Genomic DNA, 17,969 nt, shown 5'->3' on the forward strand with positions numbered 1-17,969 from the left:
AATATAATTTTTTTTTTTTAATTTTAAGAAGTGGGATTAATATTTTCATAGGGGAGTGGCGTGCGGCAGTAAATAGTAAATTTAAATTTACAATGCCGCCTGCGAAGGTGATGGCAGAGTAGCAACCAGTAGGTAGTACAAACGAAAGTAGTCCCCACCCAGATTTGGCAGATTCTCTCAGTTCCCCACGGAGCGCAGCGCAGAAGCATAAACACACAACAAAAGAGGAGTCGTGGTGCGTTCCCCTCCTCTACAAATTCACCCCATTTTTTCTCTTCCACAAATCAGATTCTCTCCCCGCACAAACAATGCCAAACGCTGTCTAAACCCTACCCCTCTCTCTCTATCTTCACTGCTTCATGGACTGTGTAGCATACATATTTCATCGTTCTCAATCTTCGCCCTATGGCTCTCCTCTTCTTCCCGCGCTCTCTCTCAATCGCCTACGCGCAAAACGTCGCCTCTGTTCCCCGGAGGAAAAGGTGCAGTTGCTCTTTCTCTGCACGAGCACCTTTGACTACAACCAACGGACGTTGCAGTGGTGGCTCCGTGATTATCTGGTTCAAGCAGGATCTTCGTGTCGATGATCATCCTGGCCTTGTAGAAGCTTCTAAATATCCATCCTTAGTTCCTCTTTACGTTTTCGATCACCGGATTCTTTCTTGTGAGTCTTCCTCGTTACTTCTTGCTCACTTTCTATTTCTCTTTACTGCTCTTAATTTGGCCGGCCGGTTGGCTTACGCTGAAATCTGTATGATTAAGCATTGCTAGACTATGAAATTTGAATGCTGTATTTGGAACATAATGAACAAGTAATGCCAAATATATACTATGTACCATTTAATTGCATGATCATGTTATAATTAATGTGTCCAAGAAATTGTTAGTCGATGGAGCTAACTTTAATTGGGGTGTAGACCTGCCATGGCTCTGAAATAAGATGCTTTTGTTAATGCCTAAATTTTCTACTGGAAATGTGTTATAGGCGGAATAAATCATTTGCAAGTAAAAGAATTCAATTGAATTCTCACACAGACATGTTTGATTTTTATTTACTTTAAAATAATTTATCTAAGTGAATTCTTCATTCCAAATATGAGAATTAATAAAAAAAATCAATTAAATTGAGTTATTGTAAAATTATAGTTTCCAAACAAGGGGATAGTGATTATATTGAAAATTTGTGTAGGTTATTCTGATGAAATGCTAGAACTTGTTCTTTTTGCACTGGAGGATTTAAGGAAGTCCCTAAAGGACCAGGGATCTAATTTGATGATCAGGTTTGGGAATGCAGAGAATGTCATAAGAGATCTTGTACAGGAGGTTATTACTTGTTAGATTTACTTATTCTGATAATATTTATGGTTCAGCTATGAAGAGAAACCTCAAGAACCCATCAGCTTGTTCACTAAATTTGTCCCTGGGATTATTGGAACAGGTGAAGGCTACGGATATATTTGCTGAAGAGGAGGTAGAGTACCACTTGCACAAGACAGTGGTAATTGTGGAAGAAACCTTAGTAAGGTCACCTCTTTTAGATGGGAATCCAAAGATGATGCTATGGCGGACTCCATTTTATGATATTAAGGTATCATCTCTGCCTTCTTTTTTTAATTACTGTTTTCATGACTGTATTTGTTAATATCGTATCTACTTTGTGCATCTCTATGTTTTATAGAATCTAAAGGACTTGCCTGCATCATATTTTGACTTCAAAAGACTTCAATTGCCCATAACTTCACCTCTTCTGCTCCCAACCTTACCTGGTGTAGCAATGGAATTGGAATGGGGTAAGTTTTCAATCTATTGAAACCTTAGCTAATGGTAGTTCTGTCCATGAATTTTCTTGGTTGAAAAAGAAATGAAAGTGACTTATGCCTTCAAAAGAAAATTTTCAATATGAAAGTTTAATGAGTATTAAGGAGAATGATGATTGAACCATGAATCAGGCTCTCTGCCCACATTGGATGAGTTGAAGAAATTTATGAATGAAAATCCTTTGAAATTGAAAGAAAGCTGGACTTTGATCAAGGGGATGTCAGCTGAAACTGTATTGCAGAAGAAGCTGTCAAAGTTGAGAGAAACAGATCTAAATAATTTGAATTTCAAGCAAAGTCAGAGGAAGAGACTGGATAAATCTGTTTTTGTCACACGAAAACAAAATTTTGTGGGAGGTGGGACAAAGAGCATACTGAAAGCATTGGCTGCATACTTAAGATATTTGGAGGGAACAGCTCAAGATGATTGGCAAGAGTATGTGGTGGTATTTTATTTGATTCATTTATCAGCAAGGATTCTTAACATCTTGCTGAAATATACAGTTTCATTTATCTGTTGTTTTTTTTTTTTTTGGCATTTATGGTAGCAATCTGTCCATGAACCAGAAGCATCTGTTGTCAGTTTACTAAAAAATCTTGCACTTACCATTATGGAATATCAAATGCTTACCATGTGGAAGAAGATTGCAATCATCTGAATGAATTGCATGCCGCACAACATAGAACAAGGAACACTGAGTTGGCACGCTATAAGTCTTCTCTATAGTTTAAATTTTGTATTCTTCAGATTACTTGTACCTTTCTTGTTTTCTGATTTGAAATTTCATATTTCCCTATCCAACATCTCTCTCTCCTCTCTCAATATATGTAATTTTTGGTTGGAAAGTGTTGTATTATAATGGAATTGCAGTCGGGTTCTTGGTCTAGATCTTTAAACACTGTTTGCAGTAGGTTTGTATTTTGTGCGCTGTGATCTTGGAAAATGACTTTTGAGGATAATTTTAACAGTATAAAAATTTATGCTATTGAGATTCAATTAAAATTAATAGGAATGATTGTATGGCTTGATCTCATATCAGGGTACATGAGAAGTTACGTGATGCAGAAAGTAGGGATGGGGCTTCTTTTTTCACGCTTTTTGGTCCTGCACTTTGTCTTGGGATTATATCCAGAAGGAGAGTGCATTATGAAGCAATAAGATATGAGAAGGAAAGAAATGCTGGATTTCTGTCACCCTTTGGATATTCAACAATCACTGTTGCTGCAGCTGCTGATGCTGTGTGCTCAATGGAGGTATTCTGTTGTCTACTATTGGCTGATGCCTGTTTGTTGTGAATTATGACATGTTACTCTTTTTTTCCCCTGCTTTGTAGTTTCTGGTATATATTATTTAATCTTCTCTCTCTCTCTCTCTCTCTCTCTCCATAACCTATGTGTTTTATGCAACCGTATTGAAGGATTTCTGTTGAACTTTGTTACAGTGGTATTGGCTTATGGCTCTAAAAGGTCAAATAAATGTTGGAGGAACATATCCTATTCGAATATGGCGATGGAATGGCTATCTAATACAGGTTTTAAATCATTCAGTAATCAGTTACTGATCCTTCATGTAGACTGCAGCAAATTTTATAGTTATCAACTTGTTGAACAAAGAAATTTATTCATTTTATTCTGGAGAAATGTTAGTCCAAGAGTAGATAATAAATTCCTGTAATAATAAATTCCTGTAATAAGTTCTTAAAGTAATTATTCGTATTTCAGTATACAATTGTTGGTCATGAAGGTCCTGCTGTTCTCCTTGTTCATGGTTTTGGTGCATTTTTGGAGCATTACCGTGATAACATAAACGTTATATCTCAAGGTGGAAACCGAGTTTGGGCAATCACAATTTTGGGATTTGGCAAATCAGAAAAGCCAAATGTTGTATACACTGAACTTCTGTGGGCTGAATTGCTTAGAGATTTTATAATTGAAGTTGTGGGTGAACCAGTGCATCTTGTTGGGAACTCCATCGGTGGTGTGTTCTGAGTTCCACCCTGTGTGTCTGATTTCATTGTTTGCTATAATTCAACATTTGCTTCTCTCCAATACTCAATATTTATTACTCTCTGTTTCCAGGCTATTTTGCATCCATTGTTGCATGTTGTTGGCCTGCTTTGGTCAAGTCAGCTGTCCTTATCAACAGTGCTGGGGATGTTATTCCAGGATATGGTTATCTACAATTCACCAAAGTAAGACTGAACGCCTTGCTTAGTTGCTACTTCCACAAATTACCTAGCACACCATTTTAGTTGCCTTTTTTGGTTTTGCCTATTAAAACTGACAATTTGACCTATTAACTATTGACATTTTGTTAAATCCGCTTTTGAGGTTTTTTTTTTTTTGGTTGGTTGTGTACCCTATCCAATTTTACTGCAAGTAGAGTGTCATCTAGATGCTTTCCATAATGTTTATTACCCGGAACAAAAGATTTTTTTTTTTTTTTTGGGGCTAGGAATCTATTGAAATGATCACAAAAAATTTTGCATGATTCAGGATTCAAATTAACAGTTAGCTGTACACTTTGTGACTTTTATTGTATGACAAAGGATTGAAACAATCACACTTCTGAGCGTGTGCGAGTCACAAATGGAGAGCACTACAGCTCGAAGCTATAATCTTAAACCAAAGCCTATCACCCAACCACCTGAGCTATTTCTGTGTTGCAATTACTTGTACTCAGAATGGAAGTTCACATCACAAATAATTAGTTGATATCTTCAACATTTCATTGTCTCTAATTTTCAGGAGAGACAAACATCAGTGATTGCACGGCTGGGTGCTCAGCTCCTTTTGCTTTACTTGAGGTGGAACATGAGAACAATAATGAAGGATTACTACCCAACAGTAAGTGTTAATCTAATTCCACATTTGATGTTTTTAAGTGGCATCTAAATTTCATATGGTTTCGATTTTAGGAGCACTTCTTGATTTTAGAGCCTCTTGCCTTGCAGAAAACAGAAAGAGTTGATGATTGGCTTATTAATGAAATGCTAAGAGCTGTATCCTCTTCATTATTGAGATATACTGGCAAATCTTGTACTATGTTAGGATCAGAAAATTATGTGATGAAGTCGTCACCTTGACATACATGACAGTCCTTCGATCCTGGTGTACCGGTGGTCCTGGAAAGTATTTTCAGTTTGAATCTTTCACTTGCGCTTAATTATCTTTTGGAAGGTTTCAAGGAAAAGGTTCTAATCATACAGGTAATCTCTGCATAGTAGGAACTTAACTAGCCATTTCTTTCTCTTCCTTTTCTTCTGTTGCTTGATGATCCAGTTGCAATTGCTTCTTATATTTGTTGCCATTGATCAATTTCTTTACTACTAGGGAATGAGAGATCCTCTTTCCGACTCCAAGTCCAAAGTTTCCCTGCTCAAAGAGCATTGTTGTGGAGTCGCAATTAGGGAACTGGATGTTGGTAATTTCACTGCCCTGTCACCAAGTAGTTGTTCGGTCGTAATCTTTCTTGCCAAAGTAATAACCCTCAAATTTGGTCAAAATTTCAGGCCACTGCCCCCAGGATGAAAAGCCAGAAGAAGTGAATCCAATCATTTGCCATTGGGTACTGGTAGCAGAAAGCGAAAGTCTGGCGGGGAGCTTTTCATAGTTCATAGAGAAGCGAGTAGTTGTTGTACGTGATATTAATTTCTAATTAACATTAAACCTTCATTTTTTTTTTCTCAAACGGCCTACAACTGTTATAACTAATTTGAACCGATAAAAAAACCTGTAGTAAGTGTAACAATATATAATATATCCAAAAATAAGGACATAAATTTAATTTTAAATAATTTTGGAAGTGGTGTGTGTGTGTGATCCATCTGACTTCCTCTCTGCAAACATTTACCCCCGTAAAAAGAATACACCAAGTCAGATGCCCGTGAGAAACCGACTCCTATGTTTGAATGGCTTCTGAAGTGGGCCATGGCTTTAAAACAATACAATCAGTCCCAGTGATTGGGAGCATTAGCAGAAGACACTTTCCTCAAATTGACGAGGCCTTTCAAAACAAAATTATCCAAAATTTTCCAATGATTCCCTTCCACCTATTGTCCTAAAATTGGCTCCTATCTTCTATCCTCTTGATTTTTCCACTTTTGCCTGACATTGATTGCTTTCTATCTTTTGGTTGCTTGCTGATCTTCCACCAGTCTTAACTCATCCATAAAGCCCGTCATATCAGGAACGATTCCTTCATTGCAATATCTAACAATCCCTTCCCCTACTAGATCATTCAACATTTCACTGGGTTCTTTGGCTCCACCATGCTGCAATAACTTTGTTCTAAGAGAAGTTCCTGTGCTTAATGAAAGTGGATCTTTCTGGCATAACTTCTTCCATATGGTTGCAGCAAAACATCTAGCATACAAGTAGCTATAGTAGCCTACACATCAAACAAAAATTTTTAGAGAACATATTAATCACTCTTAATCTTTGCACAAGAAGCATATTGGGAAGGGCTCATTATTTTCTTCAAGAAATTATAACTGCATCGCTGCTTACCACATTAGAAACAAGCACATACACACAAATACAAATAATCCACAAATAGAAACATCATATGATCTATGGCCAAGACACACCTGCACCATAATTTACAAGATGACTGAATCTGATCTGCCAGTGTGTACCCTCCACATGCTTCCAACTGGTATACTGCCTTTTAAGATCTGCAACAATAGAACTTGTATCCCTGGACAAGGCTTGCTGTTCTCCAAAAAGAGTTTGGTCGACCAAAGCATAGAAAACCTAATGAATACCAAATAAGAAAACAAAAATAGTTTAAGTTTTTTTCTTGCCTCGTAAGCTAATTTCTTCAAGGCCTATAAAATAAACCTGGCGTTGCAATTCAGTTGCTGCAAACATATCTCTAGCACCTAGCATGGACGTCACCAACTTCTCAGGTATTATTTCACCAGTTGAGTGGTGCTTGGCAAATGTTCTCAAGACTCGGTAATCCCAGGCATAGTACCTAAGGATACCACCAAGATCACATCAGGTCAAATACCATTAATGCAATGTAATTATTTTCAGAAGTGATATAAATGCATAAATACTTAAAGAAACACATCTAAGAAACAAATCGTCTTTGTTACTTTGGATGGATCAACTGGACTTTAAATGAATATACTAGAGAATGAAGTTACAGCAGATTATCATGTGTATGATGTTTACCATACTAAATTGAGCACAGATGAGTTAAGTAGCTAACCATGCTACACCCAACTGAAGATAATGATAGGATATACATGGGGACTGTATTTTGATGATGCTATCTACTGGCTCAAAATGCTTTAAGCTCATATGTTTTATGTATTTCTAGTAACACTATTTCCATAAGCAATGAAAAATATTTTGCTGATCCCAACAGCAATAAGAGGAGGATGACAATGTGTAAATTACAATTTGATACTCACTCAAACAGGTTTGAAGGCATTTCAGCAAAGTCAAGAACCACCCTAGTACCTGAAAAATGTTGAAAATCCTACAAGAATAATCATGAGATAGTGTGAACAAAAAAAAAAGCCTTATGATTTCTTCGCCCTGCAGCAATGTAGTAACAGTCTTGTACCGTTCTTGAGAGCAAGGAATGAAGAGCATGTCCAAACTCATGAAATAGAGTTTCCACTTCCCAGTGATTAAGCCTCACATTTGAACTATTTGATCCTGAAAAATTGCAAACAAGGGCCACAACCTGCAGTATAACAGAAATTAAGCTAACCACAACTTGCAGTATAACAGAAATTAAGCTAAGTAGAAAAGAATCCAACAAGTTTTTATTCATACTATGGAACAAGCATCAACTACAATACTAAGAGTGGTAACTTCATTAAAAAAAATGCAGGAAACATATCCAGGTTACACCTCTAAAAAGGCATAGCTTTTAATGGACTAGTATTGTGTCATAAAACCTTCTCTAAATGCATTTTCCTGTTTAAAAGCCAAGTGAAAAACAAGTTAATCTTTGTTAGAATAGTAATATATAGATTGATGTAAATCCCTATAATCAAGTAATCCCTAGAATAGGAATGTACGGATTGATGTAAATCCCTTTGATCAAGGAATCCCTTGCTTACTGAAATTGTGTAATTCTTCCCTAAAAAGGACTCTAATTGTGTACATATATAAAGTAATAGCCTGAGAGGATTAAATCAAGCTAATTGTTCCTCAAAATTTCCTTTCTTTTTTCTTCTCTATTTTTCTAAATTCTCATGGTATTAGAGCCTAGAAAGGCCTGATTTTTTTTTCTTCTATTGTGCTGTTTTTCTTTTCTGTCCCCATTAATTTAAAAAAAAAAATGCATGAAAAAGTTACTACATCCTTGTATTTTGTCACTCTGACTGGGGATGCTATCCTTACTGCTTGCTATTTGATTAATCGTATGCCTTCTTCTCTTTTGCAGCATCAGAATCCTCATTCAGTTCTCTATCAAGATCAAAATCATTTTCCTCTTTCATTGCGTGTATTTAGTTGTACCAGTTTTGTTCACAATCTCACCCAAGGAAAAGACAAACTTCAACCAAAATCTATTAAATGTGTTTTCCTAGGGTATTCTCGTCTTCAAAAAGGCTACAAATGCTATGATCCAACTACCAATAAATATTTTGTTTTAGCAAATGTAACCTTTTTCAAGACTTCTCCATCTTTTTCATCAAATACTGTTAACCAAACTTCCATTTCCACAGCTCTTCCCATTCCTATTCTTCCTTACCAGAAGTCCTCTCCTCCACTTTAGGTTTACTCAAAATGACCTCAATCAAATCCTCTGCCTGCTAACCCAATTGATGTTTCTTCTTATGATATAGGTCCACACACTACTTCCAGTGACTATTGATCTCCTCTCCCTGTTTAAATAAATCAAGTTTGGATACACCATGATGATAGCCATTTTCACAATTTATCCTTTAATAAACCCATTTTCATGATTCATCCTTTAATAAACTAATAGAACCATGCTTCAACTCTGTTAAAAAAAATAAATGCTTTAAATATATACATTCATCTAAACTGTATTCTTCAAAAAAATTGAATAATTAAATGTACATATTAAGGTAATAAAAGCACAAATCAAATATGACGGCTATGAATTGAAAGTCATAGGTCCAGCATGATGGTCTTGGATCTTAAAATGGTAGATCACTATACAGCAAGCTGCCCAAGGGAATCATAGGAGAAATTTGAATTTATTATAAGTTTTATATTTTTCCCTATAAACTTAATAATTCAAACACTACAGAACATTCTTATTTATGTGCTTATGTAGCAGTTTCCAACTAAAATCAGAACACCAAAGTACAACTAATAGAGAAAGTGAGTATAAAATACCATTGATAATATTGGAAAAACAGAATGTGCAACAAAAAGTTGACAAAGAGTGATAATATCTACTAGCTTACAGGAAGCTGATATTCTGTTTCAGAAATGCGCCGTCCTCCTTTAATTGCAAAGTTAGCACAACCTGGATACTTGCCCTTCCTGGAGTACAAATCAAGGTATAGATATCCCAAATCACCCTGAAACAAAAGCATAATGCCTTAATCTGATTAAAAAATATGAAAGCACCTTTGGACATGCAGATAAATGAAAATTGCAATTAGTAAATAAAAGAACTGTTGAAAACAACAGTTACCTACTATTTTTTGACCAAAGTGCAGACATAAAAAGAAAATTACTGAATAAAAACGTGTGGGATTTTTTTGGGAGGCCAAGCGTGGGAATTTTGAGATATGAAGTAATTGATGAACTTGTAAATCATGATGCAGACTGCTGGAATTGATGGCAACATCTAAAATTATAAATAATCTGAGGATGCTTGAACATTACAAGGCAGAGTCAATGAAGCATGTAGCTCATACTAGAAGATGATTTAATCTCAATAAGAAAAGCAGAAATATTTGTTTGGTCCTACAATGTCAATTCCTTTGCTTCAAGTTTCCTAAAATTAGCAGTCTAGATTCACAAACAATTTCTACTAATTATGAGTTAATAGCAGATACTCTAAGAATACAATTGCATGTTAGGTTTGCTTCAAGTTCATTACTTTGTAGCATCATCTGCATTCCCATTACCCTAACAGCAATTGGTTTGTAACAATTATACAAGTAAATGTTAATGGTTGTCGTGTCTTTTTAGGCATCCATGGTAAAGATTTATACAGAGCTCAATTTAACTAAAGGCTATGTTAAGGAAGTGAGAGAAATAGGAGGAAAGGGAAAGGGGGAGGAAGCTTCTTTGCGAAAAGAAAGGAAGTGGGGAAAGGGAAACATGGAAGAAAAAAATATTACATGGCCAACTAAATAGACAGTGTTGTGAATTATCTAAATACCTCCCGAATTGTTGAGCATTGATAGAACAATAGACAATATCAAGGGTTTCACAACATTCATCCATGTATATACCTCTTCAGGATGACGAAGAGACAGTTTAAGAACCTCTGGGTGCCATGATTCACCTGGTGCCATAGGGACATTATGAAATGTTGCACCAAATAATGACTTCACTAGTACTTTCAAACCTTCAATACACTGTCGCAAAGGAAAATATGATGCTACTATCTGCACATAGAAATGGGAAAATTAAGAAAAGAAATCCTTGGATTTGAAACAATGAAGATGTCAGAAAATTAATCCTTCTACAAAATATAAAAGAGAAAATACTTAAGGTTCAAGAAACTGGAAGGAAATATTCACATTAAAAATGAAATAAAGAACAAACAGAAACATATAACCTACTGAAGAGTCTAAATTATGAGCAGAAGACTTCATCATCCCAGTATAGTAGGTCTCATCCCATGGCTCTAAATCAATACATCTTTGACCACATTTTTCTCTCTTAAAATTTCTTATTGTCTCAAACTCCTACAGGGAAATCAAGCGCTCATTAAAGTGCAAAAAATTTTAACATGATCCAAAGTAGGAAAGTAGGTATAGTTTGTGCTCACAAGTACGTCCATAGAGACAATAATACCTGATCGGCTTTTGGCCTGATCATCTCACTCATCTCACAGAGAAAGGACATCACAACTTCGGGTGATGAAGCCAAGTTTTGTTTCACCACAAATTCAGCATAAGATCTATACCCCATTATCTGCACTTCCAAGGAACAACAAAATATGATAAGCAAATACACCATTGGATAATAGATGACTAATAAAGATCAATTATGATTATAAGAAATTAGACATGGTAATGAGTTATTAAACAACTATCATATCTTTATTAGATAATGAAATGCAAATTGAGCAATGACAGAATCAAAGCCTGGACATGATTCTTATTCCTCATAATGAAAAGTACTTTCTATCATAGCCTGTTTGTGGCTCAACATGAACTAGAAAGACCAAACTTGCTCCCTGAAAATTTTGAAGGGATATTCCCAAGAAGGTAAATCTACATCATTTGGTTAGATATCATAACAAAAACACCCAATGTTTTGATGGTTTATAATATCAAACCATCATAATGTAGAATCAGACTGCCTGACTGTGTGAACGATGATTTCCAAACACTTGATATGCTAAACAACCTGTGCAAGCTCATGGCGAGCGGCAATAAGCTCATCAAGAACTTTGAGGTTTGCACGTGGAACAGAGTTCCCTTGAATATATGCCATCTTCCTAACCTGCAACACAGGCAAAAAAAATTTAGTCCACGTGCAAGCGAGCAAGTAAACATAGAACTTCTCCCCCAAATCTTTACCCTAGAAAGTTTAAATGTGTAATTCATTAAAAGTTAACAGCTAAAATGTTATAATAGCCAAAAGAAAAGAGAGAGGGAGTGAGACAATCCTAGCAGCTAGAGCCCACATCTGGGAAATTCAACATTCTTTGAAAAGGCAGAGGCAAGAATACCACATATTTGCAGTCAATAAGCTGAAAGCTACCTCATCATCTGCTACCCAATGCAGAACTGAAACTAGATTCCGGGGCTCTGTTATTATCCGAAATCCTTTTTCTTTCATGTTACTCCATGACCCTAATGATCCTCCCGAAGTTCCAGATGTGAAGCGATGAATGGGAGTAAGAAGATGGTGTATCTGTTTTGGTATCCGGGATGCTGGAAATATATCCACATTACCCGGATCAATACTTATATTTTCACCAAACCTGACCAATAAGTACCAATATAAATTAGGATGGATCATCAAATCATTTCGAAGTAACATATAGATGATATCACAAAGATACAGAAGAGCAAATAAAGCATCAAGACAAATGATATGATACTTACTGCCTAGAGAGTTGAAAAATGTCCATGTTTAACTGATTCACTCTATCTAATTTCTCTGCAAAAACAAAACAAAACTTTCTGTGAATGGAAATTGTTACTGAAATTTCCTGTACGCGGAAAATTGTATTGTGGTAGAAAATAAAGCCAACAAAAGCAGGAAGTGCACCAGAAGATAGATGAATTCCGCCCTTTTCAAAATCAATGCGTAGGTTGTGGGCAGCCCTATGAGACTCCTTTGTAAGCAAATGATCATCTTGCTCTGCTCTTTTCACGGCCGCATATAAAGTATGATTTGTATTAAGATACTGAACATCAACAAGGAAAGACACCAAATTGGTTATACGAGATACCTAGTGAAATTTATCAATATGAACTAGAAATTCAATTACAAGGGCAAGTGCTTAAGGCAATAAACCAAATAGACCACTGGTCACCTCACATGTAGATATTCATTGATCCTCATAGATGCCTTGTTAGCCTCCTCAACAAATTCCCTGATAAACATCGTAGTGGACACCACAGCATTAAGTAATGCAACTCAATTCGATATATGTGCTAAAAAAAAATTAATCCTTGATGGGAAAAAGAAGACCTGTCTGGATGAGTATGTCTACAAAGTTCTGCAGAATCAACAACAGAGCAGACCTATCAAATCAGACATCGAAATACTCAAAATTAATACAGCTGAAATTAATTAGTAATCCTAAACAAAAGCAAAAAAGTGCTAATCCCAGAACTTACTGTGTCTGAAATCTCATCCATGGCTTGGATAATTTCAGCTGATGAAGGCATCATAGAAATACGATTGACCAATTCCCCAGACCTAACAAAGCGCAAATTTGATTCATAAAATTTAAACAGCAGCGATAGAAACAAAACTATAAGTGTATAAACCTTAAATTTGCAAAGGAAATTTATCAGAAAAACGCTTAAGTTATACTTTAGGGTTCCTTTTCCGGTTGCGAATTAGCATTCATTAAAATAAGCATCAAAATCAATCCTGGAAGTCATCTACACCAATAAAAAAAATGCAGTTAAATTCAGACAATAAACGGACAAAAACGTCCAACGTTAAATTTTTTTTCCTTCAATTTCGCAACATTTTCTCAGCAACCAGAAATGCGAAAGGAAAAAAAATATACATGGAAAATTTCATAACCTCAGCTTCTCTTTTGCTTTCAGCTTCTAGGTCTGGCAACGTATAAAATTGAGTGAAACGATGATGTTACCTCTCGATGGCTTCGTCGACGAACCGTTGAAAGCCTTTTGGAGTTTTTAAGTGGTCGAATCCGTAGAGACCGGTGGTGGTGGCTCCATCTAATCGAGGTACTGCCCAGGTGCTAAACTGTCGGGTCTTGTGAAGATCCAAACTGCATAGTTTAGAAACATATTTGGGACGGAGTTTCGCAGCAGCTCTGCGGATTAGGGTGGACATGGTGGCTAGAGTGGTGCTAATGCTGCGCTGCCGCTGGCTCTTTGTGTTTCGTCTTTCGTGGTTCCTGAAGCTGCTTTCAAGTACAGGGTTTTTTTTTTAATTTTAGGGAGGCTTTCACGTGGAGTCCCGTTGCCAAGGCGAGAACCTGGAGGCCCCATTGCGTTTTGCTAAGAATTTCTATAAAACGGCATGCCCTTTAAAGATCACTGCCCCGCCCCAATTTTGGGGAATTATATATATATATATATAAAGTTAAAAGTTTTTAAATTAACACTCGTTTATTTTTCAGAAAATATTTTTTATATTTTTTAATATTTAAAAAATAATCAACATAAAATATTTTTGAGAAAATTAAATTATTTTTTTAAAAAATTATTTTTTATTTTTGAAAATGTGATATTTTTTAAAAAAATATTTTCCATAAAAAAAATTATATATAAGTTATTTTTTTAAAATAAATGGAGCCTAGGTTTGTTTCATTCTTGTGTAAAATATTTTTCATATTTTTGAATGTTTAAGACACTAAAAAAATAATGAATAAAAAATATTTTTTTAATTAAAAAATTAAGTTATTTTTTTAAAAAATATTTAAAAAATAACATTATTTTCTAAATTTTAATAATTATATTAAAATATAAAAATATTTATACATACATTATATAAATATATATCTTTAATTCAATATTACAACTAAATAATAAAAAAAATTTTAATGTAAAGCATTTTATTCGAAAATAATATTTATGAAAAATATTTTTCATATATAAATTATTTTCTGAAAAAAAAAAACTTAAACCATTTAATCTAATAAAAGTGATTAAAAAACATAAAATTAAAAAAAATAACAAAATTTAATCACTTAACTTAATAATGTTGCTTAAAAAATATCATACAGCATTTATTTTAAAAAAATAAAAAAGTAATTTATTAATTAAATTATTTTAAAAGTTTTAATTATTTAATATTTATTTAAAATTTTTAGAATATATATGCTAAAATTAAGAGAATTTCTTCTAAAACCAAGCAACCCAATTTAATAAAAAACTTAAAAAATCATCTTGGAACATTTATGTAACACCCATACAAGTATAGTCCTGTACATTTTATTGTTCCGGTGACCGGTATCGGTTCAGACAGTCAAGAGTATTAGGACCATATTTAAGTCACCTATAAAAGTCCTGAACAAAAATTAATAGAAATTATATGAAAGAAAAATACAAATAAGAAAAATAAAACATAAAATGTCAAATAAGCTAGGGGTCACAGCGATGGGTGACCGTACTAGGAAGTGACTGCAAGATCAGTTGTAACCCTAATTTTGTATGGGACATTATGACAGCGCAGTCATAAGAATTATTGCAAAGTTAGGAAAAATGTGAAAATCACAGAAAAGAGTTGAGAACTAGGTCAAATAATTAAATCATAGTTTATGAAGTAATACAATGTCAATTCACCATTAGAGGAGACTCATGACCTAAATGTCTAATAAAATGTGGGAAATTAGAATTATGAAAGATAGATTTAAATTGAAGAGGTTATAGGAAAAGAAAAGAAAATAAATTAAAATAAAAATTTTATGACATCACTCCTTATGTAAGTATGATGCAATAAATTTTAAGTTTTAAAAATTGAATTTATGAGGATAATTTTAGCCTTATAAGACAAAAAATAAGAGAGAGAAAAAAAAAATAACAAAGTCATATTCTTCACCCAAGTAGCCGTCCCTCTCTTCTCTCTCTCCTCATGTTCTTTCCTCCATTGTTATACCTTCAAGCTTCAATTTCTCTTCTTTTCCACCATAAACCCTAAAGCCACTTGAACAAAAATTCACTCTTGGACCTTGATAGGAAGCTTGGCATCCATTAAAGCCATGAATTTGAAGAGAATTGGAAGTTATAAATTTTGCCTAATAAGCTAAACTCCTCTTTCATCTTGATTAGTTATGTAATCTTAGAAATTGAATTGTTAGGAGGAAATTTAATTCAAAAAAATGGAAGAAATCATTAGGTATGATGAGGTAGAAAATTCGGCCAGCATAGATACTCTAGGGTTTGAAGAGTTTGATGAAGTTATATCTTGATTTAGAGCTTGTGTGAGGTTGGATACATGATGTGAACATTGAATTGCATGAATTAAAACAATTGCATGATTAGGGTTCTTGAATCATGGAAAAATTGGGGAAATTTTGGGGGAATTAGTAATTTGATTCAATTAGACATAATTGAGGTTTAAAATGGCCAATTGGTGTGTTTGGGAGTGTATGTGAATACATGGGGTGGACTTAGGGCTAAATGGGATGCTGCCCCAATTTGGATAGCCTAACCATGGTTCAGTCACATTGGCATAATTGCAATTTTGTTGCTCTAATTGGTGTGAGGCCAATTGGAGATAAAAATTAAGACCCAAAGCTACAATTTTGATGAAGAACCTTGCGCTAAAACTGACTTTAAGTTGGTGTAAAATTAGGTCAAACCTGGATTAGGCACACTATCACTGTTCAAAAATGACTATATGAACAGTACTTGTTCAAATTGTCAAAACTTGGTTTAGGATGATCCAAATGACCTGAAATTTATACCATTGGAAATCTATGACAATGTACTACAACTTTCATGAAGAACATAAACCCAAATTCTGCTCATAAGCAAGTCAAATTATCAACTAAAGTTGGTTGCTCAAAATTACCAGAACTAAATTGGTACCCAGAATTCTGGGTATGAACTAATTCGGCTAGCCACCTTAGAAGTAGTATAACTTGAGCTACAAAACTCCAAATGGAGTGATTCAAAAAGAGAATTAAAGTTAAGACATTAAAAAACAACTTTGATGAAGGAAAGTTGGCCAAATTCCCACTGTAGAAAAGACCAATGGAATAATACAAACAAGTGACCCAAAACTGAATTTTTGAAGTTTCACTTAGGGAGATTAGAAATTCAATTGGCAATCAATGTCAATATAATTATGACCCAAAATGTGGTATGTGGATGCAATTAGAGTTAACAAACCTATTTAGTATGAAAAGTCAACATTTTGACCAATTGGTCAAATAAATAGTAATCATCAATATACTACATACAAAAAGCTCAAAACTTAGGGGAAAATTATAAGAGAAATTTAGTATGCATATAATTAGTGTTAAATTAATTATGGGAAATGGTTTAGATGAGTATTGAGACGTTTTTAATTTTGTGTTTCAGTAGAAGAAGAGATTAGAAAAGATAAGGAAAAAGTGAATTAAGACCTAGAGGCGACTCATACGAGGTTTATGCACAATAAATTTTGATTTATTGTTTTCTACTTGAAAACTTGTTTAGATGTGCATTGTGAACTATTTGTATTCATTATGGGTTTCGAGAAATGCTGTGTTGCCTAATTGGGAATTGAAATTTGAAATGAAAATTTGCTTAATGATTGAATGAAATGTTTGAAAAACTTGATTTTGAATTGGTTTTGGATTTACACTTAGCATGATAAAATCATTGTGTTCCTTCTCCATTTTATGGGGTTGAGATAGACTATTTTCCTCCCTCTCTAGCTTGCCAGTTGAGGTTGAGATCAAGATCGGATAAGTACTCATATAGCTAGTTAGCCACCTCCCTCATTGATTTCAATTAGTGGGATTGAGATTGCTTTGTCGTGATGTACAACACGGTATTGATCAGAAATTTTGTGTCATGACCTAAGTTGTGTATATGTGAATAGATGTTTAAATATGTGAATATTAAATTGGGTTGAGTTAAGAATATGTTAGCTGTTGAAAACTTATATAATTGAGTAATATTCTTAAATAAAATATTCATGGGTTATTAAAAAATTACAATTCTTTTTGCGATAACTTTATAACTTTATTAAAGATCGCAAAGCAAAATTTTAGAATTTTTAGAGTTTGTTTGAGTGAATTTTTATAAAATATCAATTATAGGGACTAAAACGTAAATTTTCAAGTTTATGACTATTGTCGAGGGGCTATATAATGTTGATGAGATGTGATAGTGGAAATTGAGAATTTAAAAGTGTTATTTGAATATTTTTGCAGGTTGGGTAGGTCATAGATATAGGGGAAACTCTGCCGAAATTTCAGCATAAATTAGGATTACCTCTTTAAATTTATTTTTATTTGAATTGATACTAATAAATTTACAATAAAATTATGTAGGTGATCAGGGTCAACCATCTTCCTTCACCCAATCTCTACCGTCATCTCTGGTGTACTGTGAGTAAAATATTAATTTTAATTATAATTTCGATATTATTATATGTTTAAGCATGCCCATGCATCATTTATAAATATATATCTATATAGTTAAACACTAGGCACGTTTTATATTGCATTCATAATTGATGAAGTGTTATGGATATTGTTTATGATAATTTTGAGCAGTGTGCATGCGTTGGCGTGCGTGTGGTATGGTATTGGATATGAATAGGATGGGTAGATACGACTTAAGAGATACTCGCTGGGACCCGGTCCTTTATAGATAA

The 17,969-nt window shown here is 34.2% G+C and overlaps 2 protein-coding genes across 4 annotated transcripts; one reads left to right on the forward strand and one right to left on the reverse strand.

Moving 5' to 3' along the window:
- The first annotated feature begins 101 nt into the window (after nt 1–101).
- LOC110648094 (uncharacterized) lies at nt 102–5,614 on the forward strand. The gene is made up of 14 exons (XM_021802209.2): nt 102–664; nt 1,190–1,323; nt 1,439–1,588; nt 1,679–1,790; nt 1,950–2,253; nt 2,858–3,071; nt 3,260–3,349; nt 3,540–3,795; nt 3,897–4,009; nt 4,566–4,664; nt 4,772–4,819; nt 4,916–5,026; nt 5,151–5,241; nt 5,330–5,614. Exons 1-14 carry the CDS (start codon nt 406–408, stop codon nt 5,428–5,430), a joined length of 2,082 nt encoding a protein of 693 aa, XP_021657901.2. The 5' UTR covers nt 102–405; the 3' UTR covers nt 5,431–5,614.
- LOC110648092 (mitochondrial intermediate peptidase, mitochondrial) lies at nt 5,557–13,663 on the reverse strand. Of its 3 annotated transcripts, none has more exons than XM_058139342.1 (18): nt 13,282–13,422; nt 12,993–13,063; nt 12,794–12,875; nt 12,645–12,672; nt 12,492–12,546; nt 12,219–12,357; nt 12,053–12,107; nt 11,706–11,928; nt 11,349–11,444; nt 10,791–10,910; nt 10,556–10,681; nt 10,223–10,378; nt 9,221–9,337; nt 7,396–7,518; nt 7,241–7,308; nt 6,660–6,795; nt 6,407–6,572; nt 5,557–6,207 (listed from the first exon to the last, which is right to left on the reverse strand). In XM_058139342.1, the coding sequence occupies exons 5-18, from the start codon at nt 12,513–12,515 to the stop codon at nt 5,942–5,944; spliced, it is 1,815 nt and encodes a 604-aa protein (XP_057995325.1). In that variant the 5' UTR covers nt 12,516–12,546; nt 12,645–12,672; nt 12,794–12,875; nt 12,993–13,063; nt 13,282–13,422; the 3' UTR covers nt 5,557–5,941. The 3 variants fall into 3 exon arrangements, with proteins under 3 accessions (XP_057995325.1, XP_057995324.1, XP_057995323.1); XM_058139341.1 differs by having other exon boundaries at nt 12,645–12,697; XM_058139340.1 differs by lacking the exon at nt 12,993–13,063 and having other exon boundaries at nt 12,645–12,697; nt 13,282–13,663.
- Between the last annotated feature and the right edge of the window lie 4,306 nt (nt 13,664–17,969).

This window comes from Hevea brasiliensis, chromosome 17 (genome assembly GCF_030052815.1).
Source record: "Hevea brasiliensis isolate MT/VB/25A 57/8 chromosome 17, ASM3005281v1, whole genome shotgun sequence".
NCBI lineage: Eukaryota > Viridiplantae > Streptophyta > Magnoliopsida > Malpighiales > Euphorbiaceae > Hevea > Hevea brasiliensis.